General features: G+C 39.5%; 1 protein-coding gene across 2 annotated transcripts; it reads right to left on the bottom strand.

Moving 5' to 3' along the window:
* Nucleotides 1–784: 784 nt before the first annotated feature.
* Nucleotides 785–18493, bottom strand: MLH1 (mutL homolog 1). Of its 2 annotated transcripts, XM_066556630.1 has the most exons (19): nucleotides 18353–18493; nucleotides 16995–17085; nucleotides 16768–16866; nucleotides 15635–15708; nucleotides 14473–14545; nucleotides 14110–14201; nucleotides 12686–12728; nucleotides 11937–12025; nucleotides 9560–9672; nucleotides 8904–8997; nucleotides 8230–8383; nucleotides 7173–7525; nucleotides 6253–6401; nucleotides 4734–4842; nucleotides 3818–3881; nucleotides 3108–3272; nucleotides 2135–2227; nucleotides 1727–1840; nucleotides 785–1186 (listed from the first exon to the last, which is right to left on the bottom strand). In XM_066556630.1, exons 1-19 carry the CDS (start codon nucleotides 18457–18459, stop codon nucleotides 1019–1021), a joined length of 2244 nt encoding a protein of 747 aa, XP_066412727.1. In that variant the 5' UTR covers nucleotides 18460–18493; the 3' UTR covers nucleotides 785–1018. The 2 variants fall into 2 exon arrangements, with proteins under 2 accessions (XP_066412727.1, XP_066412736.1); XM_066556639.1 differs by lacking the exons at nucleotides 8904–8997; nucleotides 12686–12728; nucleotides 14110–14201; ... (3 more) ...; nucleotides 16995–17085; nucleotides 18353–18493 and having other exon boundaries at nucleotides 11937–12024.
* Nucleotides 18494–23274: the final 4781 nt, after the last annotated feature.

Genomic DNA, 23274 nt, shown 5'->3' on the forward strand with positions numbered 1-23274 from the left:
TCTCCAGAACTTTCCACCAGTCTTTCCTTACAAAAGCCGTTTGATTTTGATTCTAATACAGGTGAGGTTCATGTCAAGGCCCATGGTAATGGACTGAATTGCTTGGAATGACTGTGACAGCTTTGTGCTCTTTGTAATGTGTTGGGTTTTCTTTTTGTTGGGCTTCAAAATGAGATTTAAGAAGTTTTGTTTCAAGAAGCAGGTTTGAATCAAGGATTTAAAAGGAAAAATAGCCCAAGCAAGCTGTTAACCAAAGTAATACCATTACCTGCATGTCATGTATCTATGACAAGAATGTTTTGATTGATGGTTATTGCAATCTTAACTTCAAAATATACCATGCAAGAAAGATTTCCTGCATTTTTTATGCAAAGGAAGTACATCTCCCAAGCCCTATTCATTAAATTGGAGACAATGAATATTATGTGTGCATGCTCATTTACTATCTGCCAGGATATTCCCATTTCTATTCTCTGACTCTTTGATTAAAAGGGAAGGGATTTCCCTTATTTCTGCAAGGGCCCTGAAATATTGCAAGACTAACACATGCAGTAACATGATTTTAACTGCTTTGCATGTACACTCCAATTGCAGGTACTGTCAAACAACCCTCATGCTTAAAACAAAAGAATGCAGGTACCCTAGTTTGATTTCCAGAGGCAAGTGAAGTTAAAGCATTCACATTTTAACTAAATTAAGCTCCATCTTCTTCCACAATCACTTAGCCCAGTATATTTTCTTCAACAGAAGTGTATGGTGTTAGTAGACTGGTTAATAGGGAAACTCAGAGTTTAAGTGGAGATTTTATTTTAGGGATTTTCATTGGGGTTAGACACAGCAAAAATTATTTTTTTATACTTTGATCAACAGAAGGAAAATAGATGATTTACTGACATGTTAGCAGTTTAGTAGGGTACTAAATCCCCTTTCTTTCCTCTATCAAGATTCCATCTTTAGCTTCTACTAAGTAAAACTGAATGGTGTCTATCTATAAAAACAGTCTTTAATAACTGCTTGCTCAACATCTTTCAAAAACTTTATACAGGTCAGGCAGGTTAGCAAGCTGCAAAATGTTGCCATCTTCTGCAAAGTGTTTAGGAGGTAAAAGATGAGTCCTAAAAGCTTTGTAAAGCACATGTTCCACTGTCCATTTCCATGTTGTTGAACCAGATTCAGATTCTTCGCTCTGAAATACAGGAAAACAAGGACAAACAAAATGAGGTTCTGTTTAACTAGAGGAGAGCATGCCTTAAAAACTTTACTATGTAACACTACAGCAATTGTAAAATTCTGCTAGTATTAGAAAAGTTCATTCTATACAGTCAATTCTAAGCTCTGTAAAGTCACTTGAGAATGGGTGAGCTTAACTAATCCATTAGGCAGATACTTAGACACAATCAGGTTGTACTTGTAATTTACATGCATCCTTATTCTTCTATAGAAATACAGCATAGAATAGAATAGAATATAGCATGAAAAATACATTCCCAACTCAGAGGCCAAAGAGGCTTGTAATAATATTAAGTACACTGCAATGCCCAAAGCTAAAAGGTTCCCTCAATACCTAAAATACTTCAGAAAATTTAAGCCACATTCTTTCAGAATCTTGCCATACTGCTACTTGATTCAGTTCCCTGAAAGAGCTGGGATTAGAAGTCTACATCTAAAAGAGCAGAAGTATGTTGTTAGTTATCTGCTCACAGAAGTAGTTATGGTATGCTAGTACCTGAGAGTTTGTTGGATTGGATTCCTCTATTATATACTGCTTTCTGATGGAGTAGAACATGGCTAGTTCTTTACTCAGGCTTTCAAAACACTCCTTTTCTTCATCCCAGTTTACCTGTTACAATAAAAAAAAAGTAATTTTATAGAATCTGGGTAGCAGAGACTTAATAAAAGTATAGAATGAAAAAAGAGGGTAGGAATGCAGGCTTTTAAATCAAAATAGAGGCTTGGTCAGTCAGTAGTTATGAATACAAAGGCAAAGTATAACATAACTAATCAGTAACCACAGAACAGCATGTGGAACATGTAACAGTACATTTAAGCTGCACCAGAAACTGAAAAGGCAGGCTGGAATTGCCTAAAGTAAAAAAAGTAATTGTGCATTAATAAAATCCTTGAGAGAATATACCTCTGTGGCCAAGCGCAGGATAAACATAGGCAGTCCTTCCAGTGGTGGGACATAGTTGTCTATCAGAAGTGGTAACCCAGTAAGATTTCCTTCCTGCAAGGCAATACTGCTGGGTCAGTTAAAAAAAAAGAAAAAAGTTCTTTTTTGCAGTAAATGCACCAAAGCTCTTACGTATTTTATGACCGATTCTTACCAAACTCAGTGAGCCTTACAAGTTTTTAAAGCCCTGTCAGCCAGGCAGACACTGCATGAAGAAAGTTATTGGTGTGTTTAATTTCACAAGGCATGAATTAAGCCACTCAGCTCAGGGAGTGGCTGAATTCAACCTTCTTCTCTAGCTTCAGGTTACACAGATACCACTTCCCAAGCAAATATCCAAATGAAGTGCCTGGGCTTGATGAAGCTGTTCACTTTTGTATAAAGTAAAAAAAAAGACACATTGAGAGCACAGTGGTGCTGCAGCCCTGTCTGACTTGAGAGCTGGATAAGATGCACACCTTGTTGGTTAAGAGATCTGCATTCTAGTTATAGAAGCAATGACTGAATTATGGATTGCCCAGAGAGGCTGTGGAGTCTTCCTCACTGGAGATATTCAAGAACCATCTGGACACAATCCTATGCCATGTGCTCCAGGATGACCCTGTCTGAGCAAGGACCTACTGTGGTCCCTGCCAATCCAACCCATTCTGTGACTTGGTAACTAATTACATAGAAACTTTGTGTACCACCCTTCTTAAAGGTAGCATAAGTCCTGAGCATTTTAAATGAAAGGGTTATGCCACCTAAAACCTACTGGAACTAGTTCTTAGTGATGGTAAGCACTGCAAGCAAACTACTGCAGTCATCTGTCACCAAAATGTAAAATTATGGAATCATTTAGGTTGGAAAAGACCTTTAAGATCTAATCCAACCATAAACATAACACTTCCAAGTCCACCATCCATTTACTATCAGAAGTAATAGCTGCAGTCACCTCATCAATTTCAAGAGAGAAATAATCTTTCAACATTTCAGTCTTCTTTTTCAAAAATTCCACAATGTACTCAGCAAGCCCTTCTTTTGGGCCATCTTCTTCTGTCCAGCCACTTTCAGGATCCTCTAAAGCAAGCATTGAAAGCTCATATAAAGGAGCTGGCTCCTGAAAATGAAGAAGGCAGAACTTTGGTTAATGATCAGCACACTCTATTGGAAAGCTGAAACTTCTTCCTTCACATACTAATTAATTGTAATACACTATTTCTGGCCTGCAGAACTAACAGTTCTGTTTATCATAACCAGGATAAAAAGGTATGAATGTCTTTCTTCTTTTTCTGCCATCCACAATCCCACTGAGCACTGTGATATTTTACAGGATAAACACTGGCAATCAACACTGTATTTCTGCTGACTGTATATTCAAATTAATTATTTGTCCCAATGTAATGAGCAACAGCAAAACTTGGTGAAAAACTACAACTGACAGTAATAACAAGCAGGCAGGACGAAAATTTAAACAGTAGCAGCTACAAAATTACTAAGTTTTCTACATTCTGTTCTTAATGAGAAACAAAACAACATTCCTGTAGTGGACAAAAGCAAACCTGACTGTGCAACCAAAACTATGCATTTGTCTGAAAGGACAGACATATTGTAAAGACATTTAAAAAATAATTTCTATAGGATGTAATGTAAAATTATACTTACAGACAACCTTAAGACTCCAAAGTTTGCAAAATCATAAATAAGTATCTGGTAGAAGAGTTCTTGGCTAAATTGAAGCACAAAAATTAATTATATGGACAAGATTGCCATATCTCCACATTACCATAATTAAGAGGGAAAAGAAGGGATCATCCTGGAAACACCAGATATCCATATCTAGTCCTATTAATAAAGATCTTACTTTAATTGAAGATTTAGGGGTTCACCTGCATTATCTAGATATTTACAATTAAATTATTTCTTGGTTTCTGACATCATCAGCCACACTGGTGAAGAAAGGTTACATACTCAAGTATCCAATCACTATGAATTTATTCCCTGAAAATTTATATTTCAACTTCTTTACTCCTTTACTGCACTGTAAGAAATGCAAAGGAACTGGGAAATTAATAGACATGTCTATCTCAAGTCTTTTCTCTGACTTGTTAGAAAATTTGTGCAGCTGGGCCTGTAAGGCTGCACAGGCAAAATTACAGTTTCGTGTTACAATCATGTCCCGCAGATACTTTTAACCCAACTGGATACAATGTTTTCCAGGACTTTTCTGAGGGCTCTGCTTTATGCAAAGTGCTGTAGATGATCCTGCAGTGAATCATGATGATGATCATAGGTTATCTAGATCATCATGAAGCAAGAAAAAGTCTTTCCCTTCCCACTGTCTGTGAGCACACAATACAGTAGGTGGCATTTTAATGATGCTGATTCCCTGCAACTTCTCCCAAGTGTGCCAGACTTGTTTCCACTGTTCTCAATGGACTGCTTAATCTTTACTCTCATGACTTTTCATACAGGCAAACAAGAGAACAATGTTCTTTTCCCTGTCATTGCCTTCCTTCTTCTAATTAGCTTCACAATTGGTACTTATTTCAGCTGCCAACAGGTGTAACAACTCTTTTACCTGAGTTTTGTTGTATTGAGAAGGTACAGTTTTGTCTGGTACTGGGCCAGAGCCCACTGAGGACTGACACAACCAACAAATGAGTGCTCATGTAGCATCTCCTGGAGTTCTGAAACAACAGAGGTGGGAAGAAAAAAAGAATGTAATTTCATAGTTGCAACCCTGCCCTCATTTATTTAGTTGAGTGGTTTGTGTCTTTTTAGCATGAAAGTCTCAGATTACTGTTCAGTCACTCTTACACTCCTGCTTCTTATATCCTTGTATGACCAATTATTCACAAGTTTCAAAATATTAATAATTTTTATGCATACTCACACTATTAAAGTGTAAGGGAGAAGAGTTATTTAACATTTAAACTACAAATGCAAATTAGAAAAAAGAAATAAAGTCCCTGTGTTTGAATAGCCTTCCAAAATTAATTTCCAGCCACAGGAGACTGGTGAGAAGCACATACATGCTTCAAAAACTGCAGGTGTAAACCAGTTTTGCAACACAATCTAGGTATTATCAAACTAAATTCTAGAGGTGTGGTAGAATAGGTCCATAATTTTTTTTCATAATTTCTTTTTATTTCTCTAACAAAATAACTTTAAAAAAAATATATGTATGAGTGAGAAGACTGGGAAAAGTACAAGAAGTCAGATTACATAAAAGAGTTCATTTTAGACATTCCACAAAAAAAAATTCACTAGTTGCCATCCTCGGGAGAAGCTTTATTACAGATGTTTGGCACTGCAGTCACAGCATGTACAAAGCACTATGCTAATTTCACTAATTCCACTGCTAAGTTTTCTAAAGGAATGTAACAGACTGAGAAAAGATTTCTCTCTTTCCAAAGTCTCTTTTAGGTATTTCTTACCTGTGTGTGATGTGAAGATGATACACAACCTCAGGCAGCTTCACAAGTTTTATTGTGAATTTTGAGGCATTTTTGGGTATTTTAAGGGTCTGGGACAACTCTTTGGTTTCAATATTTAAACAGTGACAGGCAAATATGGAATGACTGGGTCAGAATTACCAGTCTCCTGCAAAATGTTTACTGAAGCATAAATAAAGTAAAAGTTCTTGCTTTCTAAACTTTAAGATTCCTATCAATTTATAGAAAAGTTACTTATTACAGATGTCTGTGTGGAGCATCCCCAATTCTTACAACCAGAAAAATCAAAATAAATCCAACAAAGTCCCTGGAATGTAAGGGGTTTAGAGATATGAATAATAAGGGTATGAGTCAGTGTAAGCTGCCTTCAGAGGCAATTGAGTTAAGAGGAAAACACCCTAGAGAGATTCACAAACCTTTTACCTTTGTCTAAAACAACTCTTAACAAAAAAGAGAGTATTTCATAAGTCTCACCATTTAAGTGGGACAGATACAATAAAAATGAAAAGCAAAAGCTTTTGTTAAAAACTTGCTTAGCAGCACAGTATGTGCTGCTGGGCCTTTTTAAATACCTTTTCCCACTTTGAACAGTCATATTTAGTGGTGGAATAACAGTAATTTTGAGAAACAAGTCATGCTTACTTGCATGTGCTTGGTTACTAATTTCCTCCTGGAGAGTCAACACACTAGTCAAGTTGATAATTCTTCTTCTAGGGGTGCAGGCAGCAGTCATGTCCTTTCTGGTGTCATCTTTCTCTAATTCTACATCCATGTCTTCTCGTGGTCTTTTCCTACAATACCAAAACAAAAGGAATTACATTCAATTCTTCTATCACTTAAGCCAAACACAGCAACAGATGAGATGCTCAATTCACATGCTGTATGTTAACACAGGAAATGCAGACAGTTTTCCAGAAAGACAGTTTTATTTTGCTTCTGAGGAGTAATTTGTTAGGAAAGGATAATTCAGAATTTTAAGAGAATTCGTGATACTAATACCAATTATGTTAGGCAGCTGTTGCTTAAGCACCAAGCAAATTTGGCTCTAAAGGACAGATCAAAAATGTTCCTATTTCTAACAATTTTCTTTTCCATACCCCTTTTTCTGTAATACTGGGAAGAGAGAATCAGATTCCCTCAGAAGACTTTGGCCTCTTGTAACAGCTTCTGCAGGAGCTATAAAAAAATTTATAGCACTTTAGCCTTTGCTAGGGAAATGCCTGTCAAATTCAGTGATATAGTTTCTATCCCTCACAAAAGGGAGGCTTCCAGAAAGAGACAGACCAGTATGATCTCCCTAAACTAATGCCATTATTTACACTGCTTCCTGCCTTTCAGTATGCATAGAAACACTATTCCAGTCACAAAATTTATCACAAGTTACGTAATTCACAGTCCAGATTAGGTTTAATTTCTCAATAAAATATCATGAAGTTATTCTTGATAATATTTCCCTCCTGGAAAAGCAGAAGCCCAAAGAGATCAGAAAAATCCATAGTTTCAGGGCTATGCCATGAAATAAATAGGTAGCCTTGCCCCAGTTCAGGAAAGGTGGGGCTTACCGAGAAGGCACAGGAGACAAGTGTCCACTCTCACTCGGCCCCCCAGGCTGCACTGCATCCTCCTGAACATCAACCATTTCAACCAGGTCACTGACTTCTTCCATTTCAGCATCCTGGGGTCTGCCTGCACCCTCTGGAGGTGCTGCATTAACCTCTGCTGTCACTTCAGTGGTGCCTGCACTCAGGGGGTTGTTCACTGGCTGAAGAAAAGCATCCAATTTCTGCTCTCGGGAATCAGTGCGGACCATCTGATGTGCATAAACTTTATCATTGCTTCCCTTGGTGACCACTGAAGAATTTGCTGCTGATTTTACAACCTCATTGGAAGAGCAGTCAGCCCCTGGAAGCAATGTCTTCATTCAGACATGAGAAGAGATTGAACAAGAAGAAAAAAAGAATCAGAAAGATTAGTCACACTTCTCATAGTATCTTACTGCTCGGAGGCAAATTTGAAACCCCCAGCAACACAGTGTCAACTGCTTAAAAGGCCACCAGCTTTGCACTTGCTATCCAGATGGAGTGAATGTCGTCATCTTGGCAGTTAAAATCAATAGTTACCATTCCTGACTCAAAATAAAAAATCTTTAAGGTAAAAAAAATCACAAGGAAATTAGTTTGTATAAAAAATACAGTAATTCTTATGCTATGCTTCACTTAAAGAGAGAGTAGAGTATCTTCCTGACTTTTTTTTCTGGTAAGATTAAATCCAAAATGTTACCAAATACACAAAACAGTTTCTTCAATCACATCTTCTTCACATAAACCAGGACAGAATAAAAAAAAAATTACCACATGTGAAGGCTAATATAAAATTAAGACAACTAATCAGGTATTTGACAGAAATGTACTTAAAATGTTCTCATACTTTTTTCCCTCTCTTTTGCCATATTGTTAACACTGGTATATTAAAGTAACTTGAAACAAGAGCAAAAATCTAAAGGTACCAGTACAATACTGATAAGTGCCATATCTGCAAAGATTTTACTATTGAACAGAGTAAATTATCCCTGATCATTAAAATAATGCAGAACTGGCATCACTCCATAGATATTCTCACCTGAGTGAAGTACATCCTTGAGGAATTAGAGCCCAATAACTTGCTCTCTACATGTTGTTGCACACGCTCCAGAATACTGTCTTCATGAAGAAAATGGACCTCGTGTTTTGTAGGATGCACATTCACATCTACATTCTGAGGGGCTATTTCCAGGCTGCAAAATATTTTAAAAGAAGTTAATCTAAAATATCCCATGGATGGTAGAGAAATCAAAAATTGGTTCACATTTGTCAGGCTTGGGGAGGTTATTCCATACAAATAAGTCAAAATTATCATGAAACCTGCTGAAGTTATATTACAGTCAGACTTGTTTAGAGAACTAAAACATAATCCAAAATCACTCACCAAAATGAGCTTACATTGGTAAGCTTAAATCAACCTCTCCATTGTACAACTACAAAAACCCACTTTTAGAAATATCTTTTACTTGCAGTGTCTCATGAATTAATAGGACAAGACTTCAGCTGAAATTACAGATACTCACTACTGCTAAAAATAAGGCCTGTCTTCTTAGGATTTTCTTAATGTTATTTAATTATCTCCTGCCTGGAGATTAATTACCTCAGTGCAATGCTTAACACTATCATGAGGAACAGAAATGTCCTTCTAAACCTACTCACCCTAGTTCTATCCTACAGGAAGTATTAAAAAGCTACTTCTTCCTATTACTTTACCTTAAGTATAGGAATGGGTGCGTGCTTTTTGGCAAATAAGCAGCGTACACAGTTTCTATGGCTTTGCGCATAGCGGCTGACTCTACCAACCGATCTGAAACACAGAACACAGCGCTGTTTCCAAAGAGCCACAACACCCTGCACAGTGCCCAGCTCCTCCTTCTGACAAACATCTTCACTCTTTGTGCCTTCAAAGGGAATCTGGTATACCCATTTTCCCCCAGGACCTATTTATTCTTCATATAAACCCAGGAATAGACAGTGTTTTTCTCAACATGTTTTACACTTAGAGGAATTTTTTCCCACAAATACTGAAATAACCACGCTACCTTTCATTATTTCATACAGTCAATCCATGCCAGTGTTGCTACAGAAAAGAGATCAATCTGTGTAAGCTGGCAGGACACAGCCATAACCTCGATAGACCAAAGTTTCTTTAGGTCCAGTTTTAGCTGTTTTCCACTAAATACAGCACCAAGTGTGATGCACATTACAAATTGAAAAACACTTTAAGATTTACAATTAACTGTCATATTTATTCTTAAAAATGTTTTTAAGAATGCTTATGTACTTTGTAGGTCTTCATAAAGTTTTGTTCTTCTGATTATGTAAGCAACATATGACTGTACAAAATGCTGCCTTTTTTTTAAACTTACGGTTTATGAAGAGTAAAAATATACATTTCTTCACAGAGTAGTTTGCATTCGTGATGTAACCTTTCATTTTAAAGGCCAGATTTGCATCTTCACAGCCCACTTCTATTAGTTCCCTATTAAGTTTGACAGAAACACGAACAAAAAATTAATTCTTCTGTTGATTTAAATTTTGAACAGTACTCACAAGCAATGATATTCTGTTTTGCCAGTTGGCAGGGTCAGCACAAATGATACAGACACCAACTTTAAGGGATGAGTGTAATTAACTACAGTTCAAAACAGCAAAGACTTACAAAAGGATAATATAAGTAATGCACCTAATCATTACTATAGAAGATTAAGAACATACACACCAGTTACCCTAACACTTTACCATCATCCAGATACACATATCAACTAAGGAGCCCTGGCCACAGAAAAGGACTGGAGAATCACTCCTAGTAACTGGGAAATCCTACACAGTGTGTCTTCACAGGGTGTCTTCACCACACACAGGTGAAGACTCCACCTTTGCTGGGAAAGGGTCCAGCTTTTATATTGTTGAATAAAAAAGCTCACATAATTCTAATGCAGAAACATCTGTTTTCATTCTCCTCTTGGGTTCCACCCAAAGCCTGGCCAGGGCTCAAGGAGGAGCCAAGGGAGTTGGCTTTCACCATATACCTCCAAACAATGTCATATGTCTGATTTCATGGTGTTGTCCATCCTCTAAATATGGAAAGATAAATATGTTCTTATCACACTACATATTTTGCTAATGATCATGCATATTTTGCTAATGAGTAGAGACAAATATCATATAACATATAGTTGGAAGGTTCATCTAAAGGTCAACTTTGGCTTAGGGCCTATTACTCAAGTCTCACTACTCCATATACTGATACATCTTCTGTCACAGTTAATGAAAACATTCGAATTATTTGAGGGACATGGTAATTATTTAACCTAAACTGCATAATTTCATCTTCTTAAGTGTAAACTGGTAATGTTGTGTGGTTGGAATCTGTAAAATTACCTCCATTATCTTTTTAATACTGTAACATTTCACAATGTCCAAAGCATTATAATCTATTGATAATTCCAATATGCATTTCATTGTTTAAGTCATTGACAGTGATTGACAAGAACACTTCAAAATTGTCTGCAGCCAAGAAAGAACAAACGCTTTTTTTTGGACTACTTTGTCCACTATTATCAGTCTAATATGTCTTGGTGGTCTGTTAAGAAGTCATTAAAATATAAAAACTCTCTTGCTCATGCACATAGATCCTAATGTTAACTGTTTTCATAACAGTTTTAATAATTTTAATAATTCATTAGTCAAGGAAAATCCACTTCAGTACTTTGTGAGCACAGCTCTCTAGGAAGGCATTATGCCAACTTCTGAAGTTAACACAGAACAGACTTAAGGGCTACTTATTTCCAATTTAACCTCAATATATATATACCAAGTGTCATTTTTATTTGTGTTCAGTTTTTAACACCATCTTGAACTGGGTAATAAAAACTTTTATTGTTTGAAAAGAAATTATCAAAACATTTACTTTGAAATTTACAATTTGTCCTGAACCATAAAAAGGAAAAATGAGCTACTATCCATATCAAGCTACTATCATTATCAAATGAGCTACTATCCATAGTAGAAAAAAATAAATGCACAGCAAAGAAATACATGTAACGCTACAAACCTCATTACTTCGCAGCCTTTCTATTTTGCTGTGCTTCCTAAACTGTTTTCATGAATTAGAAGTTACATCCATTAAATGTGAATCTTGACTTCAGTCAGTGACAGAACAGAATCAGTGACACCCAGCTGTTCATGGGACAAATACATACAATGGATTCTTCACAGCTGAAAGTCTCATAAAGAGAATTTTTCCTAAAATGGCAGATACATCTTCAAAAGATGATCCTTTGGGGTTTTTTTATTTTTCTATCTGATTTACACAGCTTCAACTAATGTAGCTTTTGTCAAAATAAGAAACCATAATATTTCAGAAAAAAAAAATATGAGTAGCTTCAAAATTTATCAGGTAGCATATAGTAAGAACAGGTAAGATTTTCATGGTACAGGAAGAGGCCAGGAACTTGTAGAGAACACAGGTTCAGCTTGCTGTTTTTACATGAGCACAGAAAGTTACATGCAGATGGCTCCTTTTCAGTGCATTAAAGGAATAACTTTGTAACTTTCCCCTTCCCTTTGGTGCACAATAAAAAAGACACATTCTGAAAAGAAGGATTACAGCACTCCCTCTTCTCTGAAATTAACCATGAAGGAAGCAAGAAAGGTTATCATAAGCCCATGGTCTTTAAAGAGAAAAGGAAGGGTGATTCACTGGAAAGCCTCATATCAAAAGGAAATTTGACATCAGTGTACCTGCTAACAGCATTTCCAAAGATGGCCCTGATGTTGTCCACTGTTGAGGCATTGGATAAGGTTCTAACATCTGACACGGTGTCACCTTGCTAAAGAGAGCAGAAATGAGTATGAATCAATTCACCTTCCTGCAGGAAGTTTTAGAAATACTTTAAATTAAACAATAACATTTCTAAAACAACTACAGGGAACGACATAACATCATTAAATTGTCTTGTATTATTTACTTATTTATACTCAAAAAAGCAATGGATGGTAAATGGCCCATGCTTACAAGATCAGCTAGAGCACATCAGACCCACTGAGGCTAGTAACTCCACCCTGGAAAGTGAGGAACACTTTATTTACTGAACTCAGTTCAGTAAACAATTACCAAGAATGGCACAGAACAATGATAATCTACCCCAGCCTCTTTCATACAGCACTTAGTAACCAGGCTCTCCAGAGAAGCTGAAACAACACATAAAGTGAAACCAAATACACCACTGACCACACAGAATCCTCCAAACTCCTGACAAATATATTTTTGTCTTGTTTACTTCTAAATGATGTGCTTTCTATCCACACTGCATCAACATACCCTTCAACATTTCATTATAAAGGAAGGCTCTCTGTGCTGATCCTGTTGCAAAAGACACAGTGCAAATTTTCTGATATACACATTATGTATATCAGAATTTTCAGATACACACATTATGTATATATATACACAGGCATGCAGTGAAGTTACAAAAATTTTATCTACACACCTTTTTAACTGAAAAGCTGATGCCTGAGTTATGGATGGCATACCTGAAAAACAGATAAAAGTAAGTCTGCAGTATGTGGAACAAAAGGTAATTGTTTCCTTTGATTGGTGAAAAGCAGCTAGTAATGGGGGCAAGCAATTTCACTTCCTGTTAGACAGTAGTGCAATTTGAGCCAAGCTGAGCTTTTGCAGACTGAACAGCTTAAAAAAAAAAGTGTGTCCTATTTAGAACTTGTCTGTAACCACAGGAAATTCAAGGATCAGCTTCCACAGACCTATTTTTTCAGTTTCACTGTACATGTTTTAACTAAAAAACCCATCAAAAAGTATAACAGAATCAAGTCTCAACTACTATGGAAAAGCATCTGAATAATGGCTGGCCCACCCTTCTAACTTCCCCTACCGAGACAGTTCAGCTATCTGTGATCCCCCAGCTGAGATCTGATACACTACAGCTGTGTAATCTTGGCTCAAAATTCTAGGGAAATTACTGCACTGTGAGAAAAAACACACCATAGAACCTTGCAAGATGAGAAAGAAGTCTGCAAGAAAATGCAGACTAAGATTAGACTGCTGCGACTGTGGACTCAAAAATTTATATATAAAATTTATAGAGGGGAAGAAAAACCCCCAAAGAAGGGAAAAAAAACCCAAGAGGGAAAAAAAAACAAACCAAAATTAAGTAATAGAAAAGTTCTAATGAAAAAGAAAACCAATGAGCTGGAGGACTGTAACTCAGCAAGACTTCACATCACCCTGTTTGACAGAACATCAGGATCTGACCCTCCATCTCCTGGCTGAAGTCTGCCTGAGCCAGTAGAGACTCTAGAATAGTTCATTTAGGGAACAGGCTAAACCTTGGTATACAGTCTTGCTTCTCTCTGCTACCTTTTGTGTCTTCTGAAAGCATAAAGCAGTTCTTTTGCTTAAATTGTGCAGATCCTGCTTGCAAGACCTCTGCACGCTATGGAAGACTACAGCAGTGGCAAAAGAGCAACCAAGGGGCCCAGGAAGGGAACATCCAATAGCTAAAATGATATTACTCCTTTTTGGGGGAGTTGCCATTCAGCATTTCTGTATTCAGCCAAATCTCAATGTTCCTGAGCAGTTTTTACATTAATTCTATTCAGCCCAGGTACATTTAAAGTTCACTCATTCAAGTCCATCACCATTTCTTTGCTGGAATTCTTACAAATAATTAATGGCTATAGACAGAATACACTACTTCCTATCTGGATTTTTCACATCAAATTGGACAGGCTGTTATCTGACACTGCACACTAACAAATAGTGCAAAAAAACTGTAACAAAATGACCACCACTAACAACAAAATTACACCAAACAAACAGTTGCCAGTCTCTCTGAAGAACCCCAGTACTCCCCATAGCAGTATATAAAATTGAGAGTCCCCTATTTTAGTTTACCTGCTAACAACTTCTAGTATTTTTGCATATTCTTCATTTGGATTTTTTAAAGCCTTCCTTCTTGTATTTACATTGTAAAAAAGATCTTCAACCTACAGAGAAAAAGTTCACAATTAAAAACAATTTTTAAAATTCTCTCTTACTACAGAATTAATTGAAATCCATCCTGTTAATTATGATTTTATACATAAATTTTCTTAGAATACTTTGGTTTATGAAAAATCAACTTTCAGTGTATTCCTTAACTCCCTAGGTTCACCTAACAAACTGCAGCTTCAAAGATGATACTGTTATGTACCTCACAATGTAATTGGTGCAAGGGGAACAGAAAAGGAACAAGAGGGAACAGACACAAAAACCTACTGTGATCTGAGTTCCTTGGTTTCCAGCACATGGCTTCGGAGGGGCTTTGATTTTTCCATCACTGTAAGTAGCTCTAGAAAGAAAATAAAAAGTTGTCAGTCATCAAGATTTACAGAACAGCAGACATGGACAGATAAACACAAAAGAAATCCCATCATTGTCACACTCCTCCCAGCAAAGAATTTGGGACACTGAGAATTAGCCTCTTCCACCTTTCTGCTAGAGTAAAACTGTCTTCATTGATTGTAAGAGCCAGAGGGGAAGTGGGGGAAAGGGAATAATAGCAGAGGAAAGGAGGCAGATCATGGCATATGCATTTTGAAATTGTATTACTGAGACTTTTCCTCCAAAGGCAGGATTACTGCATTTTTTTCTTTCTTTAATAGCTAGACACAGCTTAATAACAATTATTCCACAAGATTTTACACTTCAATTATGCTAACAAGAAATTCTTGACTTTGTCAAAGATCTGTTTTCTTTGACACTAACAGGATTTTAAGCATAAGAGATTTGTGACCCATGTAGGTCTTTCGGCTAACAAAGTTATAGAGATGCATAAATTCAAAGGATAGACTTTTTTCTTTCCCTCTAATATACCCTGAATGTTTAATGCAAGAAAGACCACAGTCACACAATCTTTTGAAAAACCAAGATTTGGAACATCTCTTTTTTCCAATCCCTTTTCTTAAAGGTAGTTAAGAAATTAATGGAAAAGGTTATAATTTAGATTAAGTTTTCAAAAGAATATCCAAAACTCTTTTTGGATAGGATAAAGCACCTATCATATCATAAAAATATGATAACAAACTAAGCTGTAAGTTCATGTGCTGAGACTTGTGAAATTTGCTAGACATGACGCCTGTAATATACATGCAACTTTTCATTCTGAAATGGAGAAAAATACAAATGTTTAACCTACATTAGCTACGGAAATAAAAGTTCTTTCAAGATTTTCTGCCGCCCCACCCCACCTCCACTAATTTTAAAATACGTTATTAAGCTAAAGCTTACCTTTACAATTTGAAAAAAATACATTTTCTCACATTCCAAGTCTTTTACTCCCTGCCCTTACCAAACCCTCCTCCATAACAAGAGCTCTGAAATCGATACATCTGTTTGTTATTGCATGCAGCAGAAGTCACCAGGGTAATAGGCAGCATACCTGAATGCACACTTTGCATCAGCTGTTTTAGTTGTTACTGTAACATGGGCAACATGACTGATGCTAGCCAAGGCCTAGGAAAAGAGAAAGCATCTTTGTAAACCTTGCTCTGCACAATGATGAGGCATGTCCACATTTTAAACACCATCACTAAATTTCAATATACCACTAGCGAGTAATAAATAAAAATCCTTACAATGAAATTGCATATCAGTAAAGCTTAAACCAATTTTAGTATCTATAATACTAAACTTCCCGTCATTTTATCCAGGAGATTGTTCTGGCTTCCCTAATATTTTGTTATCTCTGATGATGCAAGTGGTTAACCATACTAAAAGAAATTTGCAAAATTATTACAGTTGTGCCTTTTTCTTTTTCATGTTAACTAGAAAGCACCTGGAAGATTTTAGCTGCTACTCTCTCACTCCTGCCCAAGTTCTTCTCTTGACTGTAAGTAATATTACAATGTTAGGTGACAGTGGCTTTCCTGGAAAACTCAATGGATATGTCTACACAGATGAAACCAGCCTCAGGATCAGAAACCACTGGCTATGGAGATGATTATGTTGAAAGTGTGTGAGAAGAGGACCCAAGCAGTCTACTCTCTGGAGCATGTGAGCATCTATGTATCTGAGATATATATCTTGTTCATCCAGAGGGAAAAACTAAACTCATCCTTGACTGTTCTTCCAGAGTTTAGATACAGTCTGTGAGAGTATGAGGAACCAGTATATCTGAGGGATCAGAGATACCAACCTTGTCTAACAACAAAAACAAACGAAGACCACTGTACATTTTGCACATTTAGTTTTAAGTGTAGTATTCAGACAAATGTCTGACATCGAAGATTCACCTCCCACTCAAATCCTCCACTGTCTTTTACCTGTAGGTTCATGAACCATCATTTGAGAAGACAGGCTTTGTTTCAATTTAAAAAAAAACTTACTCCAGAAAGCAAAAAGAATCCACCTAATCTTGAAGACACTGAAATGTATTTTGAACTATATTCACATAGCAGACTCTCTCAGGATACAGAAGCTTCTGTAAAGAGTATTAGGAATGTGATACTATGTAGAACCCCCTAAACAGAATAACAGCAATGAATAGTTTCAAAACCTTGATGAAGAGCTTACCTCGCCCCTAAAACCATATGTAGAAATGCTAGCCAAGTCTTCAAATTTTTGCAGTTTACTCGTAGTAAATCTCTCACATACGATGTCAAGATCTTCTTTCTATGTGAAAGGGACAAGCAACAGTCACTTTCTGAGTTTTTTCAAGATCAGAAACACTTACAAATTGAAATAATTTTTAAAGGGTAGTATCAAACAGCGGTATACACCTGCCAACTTTGTCTACTTACTCTGATACCACAGCCGTTATCTTGAACCTGGATGAACTTCAGACCACCTTCTTTAACTACTACCTGGATACTCGTAGATTTAGCATCCAAACTGCAGAAATCAAGAGACCAAGAAAGCAATTTCAATCCCAGAGTTCTGTTTAATATCTTTATTCATGACCTGGAAGAGGGGATTGAGCATAGCCTTATTCAGTTTGCAGATGACACCAAGTTGAGCAGAAGCACTTATCTGCTGGAGGGTAGGAAGGCTCTGCAGAGGGATCTGGACAGGCCAGATTGATGGGTTGAGGCCAATGGTTTTGAGGGTCAGCAAGATGAAGTGCCAGAGCCTGCCCTTGGATGACAACAACCCGATGCAGTGCTACAGGCTTAGGGAAGAGTGGCTGGAAAGCTGCCATGTGGAAAAGGACCTGGGGGTGCTGCTCTAACAGCTGTCTGAACATGAGCCAGCGTGTGCCCAGGTGGCCAAAAAGGCCAATGGCATCCTGGCCTGTATCAGCAATAGTGTGGCCAGCAGGAGCAGGGCAGTGATTGTCTCCCTGTACTTGGCACTGGTGAGGCCACACCTCAAATCCAGTGTTCAGTTTTGGGCCTCTCCCTACAAGAGAGACACTGAGGGGCTGGAGCATGTCCAGAGAAGGATGATGGAGCTGGGGAAGGCTCTGGAGCACAAGGCTGATAAGAAGCTGAGGGAGCTGGGGGCGTTTAGCCTGGAGAAAAGGAGGCTCAGGGGGGACCTTACTGCTCTCACCTCCCTGAAAGGAGGTTGTACCAAGGTGGGGGTTGGCCTCTGCTCCCAAGGAACAAGTGATGGGTAAAGAGGAATTGGCCTCGACTTGTGCCAGGAGAGGTTTTGATTGCATATTAGGATACATATCTTCTCAGATATGTACCTCTATCTATGGTCAAACATAGAAAAGGTTGCCCAAGGAAGTGTTTGAGTCGCTGACCCTGGAGGTATTTAAATACCTAGAGATGCGGTGCTTAGGGACATGACTTAGCGGTACATTTGGAGTGGTGGGTTAATGGTTGGACTTGACGATCTTGGAGATCTTTTACAATTTAAATAATTCTATGAATCGTTAACCCGGCACCGGAAGCAGACAATTCGTAAGTTTCTCAAACAACAACAAAACAAGCCGGAACACAAACGCAGACAGAAACGCGGCTTTCCAAGCGGTGCTGCCTCCCGTATGGGCGGACGGAGGCACCGCCCCTCCTCGGCACTCGGGCTCCCGCTCGGCCCTGGCTGTCCGCCGGGGCCGGGACGCACGGCCGGGACACGGTGCCAGCCCCGGCAGAGCCCCCCCGCCCCACGCAGCGCGGCCGGGCTGCGGGAGGGGCGGTCCCCACGTTACCAGTTCTCGATCATCTCCTTGATGGCGTTGGCCGGCCTCTGGATGACCTCGCCGGCGGCGATGCGGTTCACCACGGCCTCATCCAGCCGCCGGATGACGCCGGCCATTGGCGCCGCCGGGCCGGGAGCCGCGCTCGCCCCACCGAGGCCGGGCGGGAAGCGGGGCGGGAGGCGGGGCTCGCCGCCGCGGAGGGGCGCGCCCCCTGGCGGGGGGAGGCCGCGCTGAGGGAGGGGAGGGGAGGCCGGGCTGGGCCGGACCCGCCGAGGCCGCGGTCCGCAAGGGGCCCCGGGTATGTCCGACCCGGGCGTTCCGGGGCACAGCGGGTTGTGCGTGAGCCAGCAGGGCGCCTGCGGCCTAGAAACCAGTGGGGGTTACATACCAGCAATGTACCCCAGTGATATCCCCAGCAGGTCGAGGGAGGTGACCCTGCCCCTCTACTCAGCCCTGGTGAGGCCACGTCGGGAGCCCAGTTCTGGGCTCCTCAGTACAAGGACACATGGAGCTCCTGGAGCAGGTCCAGCAGAGGGCAACAAGGTTGACTGAGCATCTCTCTTACGAGGACAGGCTGAAGAAGCTGAGCCAGTTCAGCCTTGAGATTAAATGACTGAGATTGGACCGTATTAATGTGTATTAATATCTAAAGGATGGGTGCGAAGGAGATGGAGCCAGGTCCCTCTTGGTGGAGCCAAGCAATAGGATGAGAAAGGCAATGGGCAGAAACGAATGCACAGGAAGTGATGCACAACTGAATATGTGGAAGAACTTCTTTACTGTGTGGGTGACCGAGCACTGGAACAGATTGCCCACAGAGGTATGAAAAACGCTAATCACTTGTTTTTAAATTTTTAAAAGTTTAATAGTAATAAAATGGTTATAAAAATATTGATAGAATTAGAGTAATAATAATTTGGACAAATTGAATTAGGACAATATGAGACAACAGAGACAAAGAGTTACAGACATCCGGGTACCTTTTTCTGGGCAGCACAAGCCCGAAAAAGGACAGCCATTAACAAAGGATTAATTCTTAAAAACAATAGCCTGTTGCATATTCATACACTTCATACATGATGCATAAATTTTATTCAAATACAGGATTCTGTCTGGTCATCGTCAGCTTCTTCCTCTGAATCCTAACAGCACCTTTGAGGCGGGAAGAAGTTCATTTCTTCTGATAAGAGAGCAATAAATTCTTTTTGTCTGAAAGATTTAGGTCTCTTGTGGCTGCTATCTCACTGCGAGTCCTTTCTTTAAAAAAAGTATCCTACATAGTTTCTATTTTAACATTTTTCATAACTTAAAACTATATTTAACACACTACTTAAGAGAATTAATACAGCATTACTTTCTAACACAACACATATAATATTCATTTTAATATTTGCGAAAAGCTAATCATAAAATATGCATTTTTCACAAAGGATATTGTGGAAGTCTCCCTCACTGGGGATATCCAGGAACCATCTGGATGCAATCTTGTGCCATGTGCTCCAGGGCATCCCATGCCTGAGCAGGGAGGTTGGATCCAATGACCCAGCATGGTCACTTCCAACCTGACCTACTCTATGATTCTTTGAACTGCTGTGAGTACTGTGGCATCCCTCAAGGCTGAGCTCCATGCCTATGACAGCAGGACTGCACTGCTGTGTGACTGCCACTACATGTCTCCAATCACAGGATGCTTTCCAGGGTGTTCCTGTATCCATTGTAATATATGTCTCTGCAATGGCAATACATGTTGTTACTCAGTAATTACTCAAAAATATAAAGCAGATCCTTACTTGTGCAACAGCTAAAACTTGGCAGCAACTTCCAAGCTTTGGGATCTCTCGAGGTTTGGAGACATTTGTTGAGCAGAGCTCTTGCTTTCTCTGCCAGTGCAAATAAAAAGGGTGGTTAAGTCTTGGAATGGACTGCCAGGGAGGTGGTGGAGTCAACATTCCTGGTGGTATTCAAGAAACTACTGGTTGTGGCACTTGGTGCCATGGTCTAGTTGACAAGGTGGTGATCAGTCAAAGGCTGAACTAGAGGATCTCAAAGGTCTTTTCAGCCCTGAATGATTCTGTGATTCTGTACAACCTCATGCATTGTTCTGGGACTCATGGTTGGAGCATGACCAGTATACGGGAGACTGGAAGCTCTTCCCTTCCTTCCAGCAGAGGAAGAGACCATAGCCACAATGCAATGAAACCTGTTGGTCTCACAGTGGTCCTGACCAGCAGGGTTGCAAACAAAGGAGTCAGTGGAACACACATGAATTAAACTACTGCACACCCAGCATGGCTTTGGGCCTGTGTTGTGCTGCACAGACTCCTTCCCCCCTAGAAGAGCCTCAGTCTCATTGTAAAGGAGGAAGCTGCTGGCAGCTCCCCCTCCATACCAGCAATTACACCACCTGTGAGGCCTTTCCCTTATCTACAAATGCAGCAAGGAGTTCTCATGTGAACATCCTTTCTGTTTGACAGCAGAAATGATGAATGGATTTTCTTTCGTGCAAGAAAATCCTACAACAGCTCAAACAGCCAAAATAAGTAACCCTTTCTGCAGACAGGGTCTGCATGGTGGAGTATACTTGCACTGGAAGCCCATTCAAGGCTTCACCACTTAAGGCTCCTAGTATCAAAAGGGATGTAAGATTATCTGTACTATTGTGTCCTCCTTTATTTTTCTATCTCAAATAAGAGATGGTACTGGGATGGTAGTGGTCCAGCATGTCCTGGTGCAAAACAGCTCTTCTCTGCATTTCCCTCAGCACAGTAGCCACTGCTGCTTTCAGGCAAGCTGTAAATCGGGCTTCAGAGAAGCAGAAGCTTCTCCAGGATGGCAGTGTCACTGCAATGCCTTGTCAGGGTGATGTAGCAAGTGTATTGCTGTGTAAAACACCTGAGTGTATTCATGTTTTTTGTCTTGCTATGTCTTGGTAGCTGCAGCACCAAGAAATGGACATCATTCCACTTTAATATGCTCCACAACTGGCATCTCTTAATCTAGTGTAATATAGCTTCAGCTTCCTCTCATCCTCTTCATATCCACCTGTCTTCATCTTTGGAATTGTACATTAATTTTAAAATGCTGACAGCAATAAACAAAGCAGTTTTCACTTTGCGGAAGGGAAAAAGAAAAAAACCTATCCTGAGAAATATCCCTTCACAGCTGTCACTTTAAACAGGATGATCCTGGCCAAGGTCATGAAGAAGATACAGTCCCTCTGAGGAACATGTAGAGCAAGAAGCAGAACCACTTCTGTGAGTGTTAAGGACTAAGCATGTGAAACCTGGACTGGTGGTACCTTGCTATAAGATGCTTTGCCTTCCAAGGACATTTTGTCCTCAGCACTGCCTGGGATGGTTGCTACCAAGTTTCACTCTGTCTAATTCCTGTCCATATGTACAGGTGCCTGCAGTGTGCCCAAGCATGACAGATCTCCACAAAGGCCCCTTTTGAGGCTGACTTCAGGTTCCCCAGTTTTTGACCTTGGCAGAAATACCTGGTGGAAGACAGCAGTCCTGCCCCACCACCTCCCTGCCTGTGGCTTCCTGAACCTCCAGGCTGCATGGTGCATTTTTGTTTTGACTTGCAGGAAAAGATTCAGGAGTTGTTAGGGTGAGTGGGGCAGGGGGCAAAGGGTTAATAGGGACAAAGAGAGGGTGACCTACTGTACACTCACCTTGACTGTGTACTGACCTGGGAAGCACCAGCAGTGTGGAAGCACTGAACTTCAGATCTGATGAATCTGACTCTGCTCCAGGATCTGAACTTAGAGGAGAAATCTCTTTTCAGTGGCCTTGGACAGCCACAAGCGTCACCCAGAGCAGCTGGAAATGGGAGCAGGAATCTGCTGGATCTCAGCATTTGATCTTGGACAGAAGACATTTGCTCCAACTCTCCCTTGTCCATGCTGTTGCTGTCAGTATCTGCCCTGGACCAGCCTGTAGGAAAATCTTCACTTATGTTCCTTTTACCTATGTTAAAGTTTGTATCACAGAGATGCAGCTCAGGATGTCACTTGCATGAAGCTTTAAAATTTTTGTATTGTCTGTGCCAAAACTCTAATTTCTGTGTGGAAGCAGGTGTGAAAAAGTCTATTTCTCTAACTGCAAATAGTCATCAAAGATTTCTTCATATTTACATTGCAACTGCTCCAACTGGAGGTCAGCCCTGCTTGCTCATATCTGGCAAGCTTTGCTCTCACCCATTCCAGTTTGCATGGTTTTTTGTGACAGTGTGTTAAAAAATAAATTTGTTTTTATGAAAGCAAATAAACCCCAAAATATCTAGACTACATTTTAAATAATTTAGGAAAATATAACCAGTGTATTTTGGTGCCAGAGCACAGAAGTGGTGTTAGAGCAAAAGAAGTGGTGAAGAATGAATGGAAAGAGCCTGGAATGTTGGAATCTTAGTGCTTTTTAAGATCCCAGAGAGGAAAGTTGATCTATTTAGCAATCAATGCTATGAAATTTCAGAAGGCAATAATTAGTTTCTTAGAAAGACATGAAACTGAAACAGTTCCACAGTCAGAAATGTAATGAGTTTTTTCCCTTAAGACCTAAAGGATCATTTGAAAAAATGCAATCTAGAAGAGCTGCAGTCTTACAAAAATCTTACTTTTGCTGGGAAAAGGTGGCCTAAGTGTCACTAAACAATATGGATTTTAAATGCTTTGTTTTTTCTAGAAAATCTATTTTCTTAAATGCAAAGATCTATCTAGTTTGGGGTCTGATAATATTAATTAATACATTCTTTTAGACATAAGAAAGAAGTTTTTTACAATGAGGGTGGTAAAACAATGGAACAGGTTGTGCAGGGATGTAGTGGCAGCCCGATCCCTGTAAACATTCAAGATCGGGTTGGATGAGGCTTTGAGGAACCTGGTCTAGTTGAAGATGTCTCTGCTCATTGCCGGGGGGTTGGGCTAAATG

Source organism: Molothrus aeneus, chromosome 1 (genome assembly GCF_037042795.1).
Source record: "Molothrus aeneus isolate 106 chromosome 1, BPBGC_Maene_1.0, whole genome shotgun sequence".
Taxonomy (NCBI): Eukaryota; Metazoa; Chordata; class Aves; order Passeriformes; family Icteridae; genus Molothrus; species Molothrus aeneus.